At 36.8% G+C, this 9,902-nt stretch overlaps 1 protein-coding gene and 1 long non-coding RNA gene across 2 annotated transcripts; both read right to left on the bottom strand.

Moving 5' to 3' along the window:
- Nucleotides 1–119: 119 nt before the first annotated feature.
- Nucleotides 120–2,801, bottom strand: LOC132161031 (uncharacterized). The gene is made up of 3 exons (XR_009438092.1): nt 2,535–2,801; nt 1,589–1,639; nt 120–198 (listed from the first exon to the last, which is right to left on the bottom strand). It is a non-coding gene; the product is annotated as an uncharacterized LOC132161031 (long non-coding RNA).
- A 3,722-nt stretch (nt 2,802–6,523) lies between these two features.
- On the bottom strand, nt 6,524–8,215 carry LOC132160502 (putative nuclease HARBI1). The gene is made up of 3 exons (XM_059570174.1): nt 7,280–8,215; nt 6,850–7,176; nt 6,524–6,672 (listed from the first exon to the last, which is right to left on the bottom strand). Exons 1-3 carry the CDS (start codon nt 8,011–8,013, stop codon nt 6,579–6,581), a joined length of 1,155 nt encoding a protein of 384 aa, XP_059426157.1. The 5' UTR covers nt 8,014–8,215; the 3' UTR covers nt 6,524–6,578.
- Between the last annotated feature and the right edge of the window lie 1,687 nt (nt 8,216–9,902).

Raw genomic sequence — 9,902 nt, 5'->3', positions numbered from 1 at the left:
AGAACACTTACACAGACAAACAAAAGCATATGGTCATGGTTGGACATGCATACAGCAACATGACCTTTTACTGTGAATATGCAGTACAATACTCACACATGCGCACACACTCAGACTTACAGCCATTGTGTATGGTGGTGGGACAGCTGTGGTTGTTCAGAGTTCCATCTGAATACTTTGTAGAAGTGGGCTTTCCATCTGTAACACAAGGGCATTGAAAAAATATTAATTTACTTCTACATACTAGAATAATCAACACAGCTCTGGCATGGCTAAATTATTTATTTCACACTTCCATCTGATCATTCTGAGAAAACACTCAGTGTTATGAACACAATATTATGATTGAATGATGAGGAGGTGTGTGTGTTTGTCTTTGTATGTTTAGTGCTATAATAGTACAGATTATCCTTACTATAAAGGGCACAAGAAAGATCTATCTATCTATCTATCTATCTATCTATCTATCTATCTATCTATCTATCTATCTATCTATCTATCTATCTATCTATCTATCTATCTATCTATCTATCTATCTATCTATCTATCTATCTATCTATCTATCTATCTATCTATCTGTCTGTCTGTCTGTCTGTCTGTCTGTCTGTCTGCCTGTCTTTTTCTCTGTGTGTGTGTGTTTAAATTCAATATCCACTTAATTCAGTAATTTTAAGGTAAGTATATGGTAAGAATATCTTATGTTTCTCCATTTACAAAGAGGAAGACTTCTAGTCACCAAGATTAGTGACTAATGAGATTACAGTAGAGTCTGGATTAAACTCTACGACTCTAGCGTCCCAGTGTGCAACAGCTGCTGTTGGATGGCATTGGTGTTAAGTGACTCCAGTATGTTACTTTCCACTGATTGAATGCTGTTGTGGATCAGAGTCAACAGACTGATCAGAGTTGCTGGTGTTTTTGCCTACACCCAGCCAGTCATGTCTAAATTAGTTGTTAATGGTTAGAGAAACTGACCACTACAAACCAATCCTGTTTTAAACAAGTTATTTACAGTGTAAGAGTTAAACCTCCTTAACACCAGATAATTCTCTTCAGCAACATTAAATTCAGTGAGATCAGTTTTCTATAAAACTATATCCTGCAAAGGTTTTCTAAACTGCAGTCAAAATAATCAGACTTGACCCCACTATATACATAAACATATCTCTTCCATCTTTATTTGACCCTCTAACTCTAGTACGTATTTTTTTTTTTTTATTCTTTGAGTTACTGTAATGAGAGATTGTTCAATGTGATCTAAAGATTTGCCTCAGTTGGCAAAATCAAAGCCAAATATGAATAGAAATAATATTTGCTTATATATATATATATATATATATATATATATATATATATATACACAGAAATAAATAAATGCAAAACAATACCCAAATTATTATAGACATTTACTGTATGTTAGTTTTTACAAACTAAAAATCTCCTTAGTTTTAAATCTAGTCTCTGATAAAGAACACTGGGCTGGCGGTCGATCTCAAAGGTTACTGAGGGGTACTGACACAGAAGAATGTGTATGTCCATTTAATCGATTGCCAAAATACTACTACTACACTTTCTAGAAGAGCCTTACCAGCACATAGTTCGGACTTTGATTCATCACTGCTACTTGAATGTTTTGATCCTGTTTACCAAAAAACACACACACACACATTTATATTCATTCATTCATGACTCTTTCTCTGTGTTACATCATTACACCAGATTTAAAAAAATATTTTTTTAACAGAACAGATTTTAAAAGCAATTAAAGAAGTAAAGGCAAGTTCATTGTTTTCAAACTGACAGTAAATGCTTTAATATAGAGTCTTCTAAAAGTCATGTTAAAAAAAAAATTGGGGGGATATTTTACAGATTGATGGTAACCAGACAGTTTTGGTTCCCATGGAGTTTCATTAGAATTGGAAAAAAAAAATTCCAATGGAAGTCGATGGAAACCAAACCTGTTTGGTTACCAACATTCTTCAAAATTTCTTCTTGTTTCCATCATTCTTCTTTTATGTTCTGCAGAGGAAAGAAAGTCACAAAGGTTTGGAATGAAATGATGTCAAAAATTTTATTTTGAACTATACTATGCTAATGTGTGTTTACAAACTTAAGTTATTTTGCCATTCTGATTCATACTATCAATCATGTTAGTGAAAAATATACCATTAGACAGCTTCCTGAAGATACATTCCCATGCATTAAGATAAGATCATTTCATTCCCATTTTTTCTGAAGAATAAAGTAAATAGATGGAATCCAACATTCTACAATCAAACAGTTAAATAAGCCACTCCTATTTTATAAATATCAATCCCCCTATAAGTAATGCTTGCTTACTGTGACATCAGTACATTAAAGTGCTGTGTCATTTGGTCATCTGCCTGCTTGACCGCTGAAAAATGGCATCTTGTACTCAACACACAGATACACACTCTAACACACACATAAGGCTACATGCAGTCACAACAAAGTATAGACATAAAACAACATGCAGTTTTTTTACATTTTTTACACGCAAACACTATGCATACCGTATACATGATTAGCATCAAACTGAATCTTCCTGTGCGTGAACTGCCAGATGAACACCACCAGCCAAATATGAGGGATCCAGTGGAACAGGAGTAAAGACAGTTGCAGAATAAACTCGCACAACTCTAACAAACAAATACTAATCTGACACACACATACAAACACATCCCAAACGCATACAAACACCTGCCAGACACACACACAGCTGTCCAACACTGCCTCCATTCTTTCTAGTAGAGTGAGATGGTGTGGTGGCCATGACTAGGTCTTATCAGTATTATTAGAACTGACCTCACGTTCCTTCTCCCTCTCTCTCCTTCCCTCGTTTCCTCCCTTTCTAAACACCATCTTCATTTCTTTTGTATTTCCCATCAAATCTCTCTCTAACTCTCTGGTCTTTTAAATCTGCACTTGTTCACTGGTCTGTTTCTGCTGAGTTTTTCTTAATTAAATGATTGAATAGTATTTTAGTGCTGGCTGAATACTTAAAAATCAGCTGAACTCACAGCATTAGAGGAAGCCTAATACTGTAATAGGATTGCATGCAACAGAGTTCACGTGCAGATTTTACTGGATCAAAGCAGGAGTCAATGCAGGTAATGTACTAATATGTTAGGGTAAAGTAAAGGTTAGTAAAAAACAGACCACACTATTGACTCACGTGATTAGTAGAGTCTTTTTTGTTTGTTTTCAAGGCTCAATATTATGGATTATTTTTCTGTATCACTAACACTAACAAGAAAAAATTAGAAGATATAAGTGTTATTATTTCATTTTCCAAATATTAAATACTTAAAATTTAGTAATAATTTAATAAATATTACTACATCTAACAAATATTCATAGTATAATAACCATTAATATTGCAATAAATAAGGCTGCTTTATTAATTAATTCATTCATATTTTAATTACTTCATTCATTCATTCATTCATTCATTCATTAAATGTTATCTTTCCCCTTTAAATATGTAAAACTAATAAATAAATAAAAATAAATTTATTTAACTAATTAACATATATTTGTTTTATTGTTAGGGGGAAAGATACCATTTAACAATTGTTTTTTTTTTGGGGCACACACAAATATGCTGTCAAGAATAAAATCACCAGGGACCGTATTCCTAAAGAATCTTAATGCAAAAAGTAGCTCTTAGTGACAAAATTCTAAGAAAATTCTTAGAAATGTGGGCGTTTACTCTTAAAATTAAAGAAAAAATCATAGTAAAGAAAAAAGTAATTCAGAAAGCATCTTAACCCTTAAAAGAGGTCTTAAGGTCAAACTTGTTAGGAGCACAGACGAGGACTTTTAAGAGGCTTAAGAGTTTCTTTAACAGATGAGAAAATGGCAGAAAGAGGAAGAGGCAGAAGAAATGTGTTGCAGACAACAGATGACAGTGAGTTAATAAGACGCTGTAGATTAGATCGTGCAGGGATCATGTTTGTGACTGATCTTATTAGAGACGTGCTAACATCACAGCGCAGAAATGCCATAGCGCCAGAAATTAAAGTAATCACTACGATATTTGGCAACTGGGAAAATGCAACAATGCAATAGTGATGATTTGGGTATGTCACAACCTTCTGTAAGCAGAGTGATCACACAAACAATTACAGCACTTTCAGAACATCTCATTGTGTCGCAGTTCATTTCGTTTCCACTGGACATTCCCACCTTGCAGGCTCAAAAAACTGCATTTATGAATATAGCAGGCTTATAGGTAGGTGCGCACAAGCAGGGGGAATGAACCGTTAATAGCTTGTGCTATACGCTCCCATGTCTGCTTCTTGTGCCTTGCTGTGACACCCGGCCCGAATTTTCCTTTAAGAATGGCCTTGTGTTCATCCACTAACTGGGCTAACAATAAACACTGTTTGGCTTTCTCGTCCTTCTTGGTTTTGTTTCCATGTTTGATACATTAAAACCAACTTTCAAACCGCCACTTAAATAGAACAGCAATCACTGTAATTGGAAAGAGTGGAACAATTTTTATCATTCTAAGCCAATCAAATACCTTATAGGAAATTAAAAGCATGGTAAATAAAAAAAGGATTTATATATACACATATAATGTGTGTGTGTGTGTGAGAGAGAGAGAGAGAGAGAGAGAGAGAGAGAGAGAACGGTCAAATAGGAAAAATTACGCATGTTAATTCAAAGTGAGAATTAGAATAGACCCTATACTTAAAATCACTCTTTTTTCCTTCTTGGACAACCAACCAATCAATTTATTGTACATTTCGAATCAGGGCCCGTATTCATAAAGATAAAGACAATAAGATGTTCTGAAAGTGCTGTAATTGTTTGTGTGATCACTCTGCTTACAGGAGGTTGTGACAGACCCAAATCATCACTATTGCATTGTTGCATTTTCCCAGTTGCCAAATATCGTAGTGATTACTTTAATTTCTGGCGCTATGGCATTTCTGCGCTGTGATGTTAGCACGTCTCTAATAAGATCAGTCACAAACATGATCCCTGCACGATCTAATCTACAGCATTTTATTACTGTAACTCACTGTCATCCGTTGTCTGCAACACATTTCTTCTGCCTCTTCCTCTTTCTGCCATTTTCTCATCTGTTAAAGAAACTCTTAAGCCTCTTAAAAGTCCTCGTCTGTGCTCCTAACAAGTTTGACCTTAAGACCTCTTTTAAGGGTTAAGATGCTTTCTGAATTACTTTTTTCTTTACTATGATTTTTTTCTTTAATTTTAAGAGTAAACGCCAACATTTCTAAGAATTTTCTTAGAATTTTGTCACTAGGAGCTACTTATTGCATTAAGATTCTTTATGAATACGGGCCCAGGGCCCGTATGTATAAAACTTCTAAGAAATGCTCTTAAGAATAGTCTTAAGCTTTGACTTAAGTGTCAGAAAATACTTAGTAAAGAGTAGGACTTTTCTAAGAGTAGGAGACATTTATAAAGCAGCTAAAAGCAACTTTCAGTAAAGTATAAGACTGATTCTTAAGTGCTGACTGAAGTGGGACTTAAGTGCAGTGAACTAAGGACTACAATGATGTGAACCCAAAATGTCCGTCCTGAACCTTTGAATCAGCCAATAGTGAGCCTGCAAGGGTGAGGTCACAGCAGCATGACACAATTAATTCATTATTTTATTAAGACATAACAATTATTTCAATATTTCAATTTATTTAGAATAATTCGTTTTTGCTTTGTGCAAAATTTTTTTTACAAATAAGTACATGCATTTTACACAATTATAATAGAGTTTCAACACATTAATTAAATGGACAAATGTGATGCTATTTAAGTAATTAGGCTGATGAATCACATAATTCAAAATTGCACTCACAACTGTATATAAAGGGAAGACAAAAGTTGCAAATTGCTTAAAAAAAATGGATGCAAAAAGAAAACCAAACTGGTCCAAGGAAGAAAATCTACTTCTAGTGCAGTCAGTCCTTAAATGGAAGGATGTGATAGGAGGAAAATTCAGTCTAACTTTAACAAGCAAAGAAAAAAAATGCATGGCAACAGATTGTACTAACAGTAAATGCAGCATTTCCTCGGACAAGACGTTCAGCAGAGGATTGTGAGAAAAGGTGGTACAATGTGTTGGCAACAACACGCAAGGAAATTGCAGCATATAAAGAAAGCATGCGAGCCACAGGTACATTTTATTTTAGCTTATTAAACCATTTTATATTAAATGATTGTCTCCATGTGGTCAGCAGCTGAGTTCTTGTCAAACAGGTGGGACCCCTCCATGTAAACCTCTGTCTGAGATTGGTGAAATAGTAGAGGAGATACTTGGAATGGCCAATCCCTCTATTTGTGGCATTCCAGATGCCCCAGACCCTGCACTTCTCAAATTTGAAGGAGTTACAAAGATGGTAAGAAAAATATTTATGCTTGTAATAATGTATGCATGTAATGTGTCTTTTTAATAAATTGATAGTATTTCAGTCACCACGATGAATTGAATAAACATGTTTGCACTGTTTAATATTTTCTGCATGTGACTGTAGTGTGGATAATTCTGGAGCCGGTCCATCAGATGCATCTTCTCCTGTATCATCTCAGGACATCTCCGTGTGTCCTCCAGATGAGCCTTCTGCCTCACAAGACACTGGATTTGCACAGGGCGCAGCCACTGAGGATGACATTGAGTCCCTTAAAAGAAAAAAAGCTCAAATTGCAAATTAAGTTGCTGGGAATTCAAAATGAATATTACTCATTAAAACTGAAAAGAATTAAGAATACTCAATGATTGTACATATGCTTTGTGTAATAAAATTGTGTAAGGAAAAATTAGTTTGTTGTTACTTATTGTCTACAAGTTTGCTTAACCCAAAATGTGAGTTAGCAAAGCAGTCCCTGAATGATGCTCTCCCCGAAATGCTTTGTAATGTGTGTTCGGTGGTATTGTCATCATTTTCATCATGATCACTGTCATCATCACCATGGTCGTCATTTTCATCGTCATCATCATCATTATCATCATCATCAAGCAATGGGAGGTTACGAGCTTTGCAAATATTGTGCAAAATGCCACAAGCCATAATAATGCGACAAGCACGCTCAGGTGAATGTCGAATCTCTCCATGAAGGACATGGAATCTTCTCTTCAGCTGTCCAATTCCTCTCTCCACCACGGCTCGTGTTACTTTGTGTGCTCTTCATGACGCAAAAACAATAAAAGAACATAGGTCAGATAAGTCAAGAATATACTCATTGAACAAAATTGGTATCTTGTCTACAGTTCAGTCCAGTACAGTACCTAATATAATTGAGCTGCTGTTCTCCTTGAGGTCTTCTGTAAGGGGTGAGAAGCCAGTGTTTTAAAGGGTAACACGAGTCTCCCAGCAGATGACATCCAGGGCGAACATAATTTTGTTCGAATAACCCAGTGAGGCCACTCTGGGAAAGAAACCGAGCATCATGTGTTGACCCTGGCCATTTTGGCACAAGATCGAGGATCTTGTAATTGGCATCAAATACGACTTGAACATTGATGCTGTGGAATCCTTTTCGATTGATGTATGTCTCCTCATTTACAGTTGGAGCAATGATGCGTACATGGGTGCCATCGATGGTTCCTACAACTCCAGGGAAACCCGCAATCCTCATAAAATCTGCTTGCTTTTGCCGTATAGTTTGAAGGTCAGTTGGGAAGTCAATGAACTGCCTCACTATGACTGGTATGGTTAGTGCAGCAACAGTGGTATTTAAGACCCTGCTAACTGTGGACTGTGATGGCCCTAAGTCATCACTGGTGCATTGCTGCATTTTTCCAGTTGCCAAGAAACACAGAGTCATTATAACTTTCATTTCAGCAGTTAAAGCATAGTTTCTTACAGTGGGAGAAGTTATTGAATTTCTGACTAGGTCAGTAACAAAAAGAATACCCTGACGATCAAGCCTGTATCGTTTGATCAACTCTCTGTCATCATATAATTCCAACACATTCTTACGTTGTTGGAAACTGCGCGGCCTCCTCCTCTCTGCTGCCATCTTGTTACTCCTAACTGGTTAGGAGACCTCTCCAGCTCTCTTAAATAATTTAGGAGCTGAGACCTAGTCCTAACACTTAGGAACCTTTATGAATCACACTTATTCTTAAGTCTAGGAATAAAAGTAAAATGACGTCATTCTTAGAATTTTGACAGACTTGAGACTAAAATTTTACTCTGAGTGGCTTTATACATACGGCCCCAGGTCTTTATTATTAATTTCAGTTGATCAGGGAAAAGGCAAATGCTTAATAGTACAGACATATTTTATAACAGACATTTTAATATTCATGAGGGAGGGACTCATTATGAAATGTCACACATATATTGCAAACTGAACAACAGAACAAAACTTGTTGTACTCGGTATCGTTTTTTTTTCTACGTGTTTGTATTCATTTAACAGATTGCAATACTATTTCTTACCAGTGGGTGGAAATAGATGATACTTACTTGCCTCTCACAGTTAAATGTGTATATATATATATATATATATATGTATATATATATATATATATATATATATATATACCACTGAGCCACTGCCGCCCCTATATATATATATATAGTATTGAAGAAATAGTATTGCAATCTGTTAAATGAATACAAACACGTAGAAAAAAAAACGATACCGAGTACAACAAGTTTTGTTCTGTTGTTCAGTATGTAATATATGTGTGACATTTCATAATGAGTCCCTCCCTCATGAATATTAAAATGTCTGTTATAAAATATGTCTCCGTGAACATTGCTCTAAACTCAGGGCTGCAGAGAGGAAATGGCAGAAATCAGGAAACTCTACAGACCTCAGTATGAATCAGTCTCTCCTCTCTTCCTTCTCTGCAAATGTCTTCACGGCTAAAACACCCTACTACCACAACAAAATTAACAACTGTTGTGATGCTCGGACACTCTTCAAGACTTTCTCTTCTCTTCTTAATCCGCCGCCACCACCTCCTCCATCGACTCTTACAGCGGACGACTTTGCAGTTTTCTTCACAAATAAGACAAGATCCATCAGCGGCCAATTCTCCACACCGCAGACTGAGGACAACTTCACAATGACCGACGCACACTCTTTCTCCTCCTTCTCCCCACTCTCAGAGATGGACGTCTCCAAACTTCTCCTGTCCAATCATCCTACTACTTGTCCACTTGATCCGATCCCCACTCACCTCCTTCAAGCGATCTCTTCTTCAGTCATACCTTCGCTTACTCACGTTATCAACTCCTCTCTTCACTCTGGAACATTTCCCTCAGCATTCAAGCAGGCTCGGGTAAGCCCACTGCTCAAGAAACCATCTCTAAATCCAGCGCTTCTTGAAAACTACAGACCGGTATCCCTTCTTCCATTCATTGCAAAGACACTTGAGCGAGCTGTGTTCAACCAGTTTTCTATGTTCCTTGTACAGAACAACCTCCTGGACAGCAACCAATCTGGCTTCAAAAGTGGCCACTCAACTGAGACTGCTCTGCTCTCGGTTACTGAAGCCCTGCGAGTCAGTACTTGGACCACTTCTCTTCTCAATCTACATGACATCATTAGGATCTGTCATTCAGAAGCATGGCTTTTCTTATCACTGATACGCTGATGACACCCAACTCTACCTCTCATTCCAACCAGATGACCCGACGGTAGCTGCTCGCATTTCAGCCTGTCTGAGTGACATCTCTAGCTGGATGAATGACCATCACCTTCAGCTTAACCTTACGAAGACAGAAGTCCTGGTGATTCCAGCTAACCCATTGCTTCATCACAACTTCTCTATACAGCTGGGCTCATCAACCATTACTCCTTCGAGGACAGCTAGAAACCTAGGAGTTGTGATGGATCATCAGTTAAGCTTCACAGACCACATTGCTACAACTACCCGGTCCTGCAGGTTTGCCT

Source organism: Carassius carassius, chromosome 17 (genome assembly GCF_963082965.1).
Source record: "Carassius carassius chromosome 17, fCarCar2.1, whole genome shotgun sequence".
Classification (NCBI taxonomy): domain Eukaryota; kingdom Metazoa; phylum Chordata; class Actinopteri; order Cypriniformes; family Cyprinidae; genus Carassius; species Carassius carassius.
Note: the sequence above shows the minus strand (reverse complement) of the source record. Positions and strands in the feature narration are given on the sequence as shown.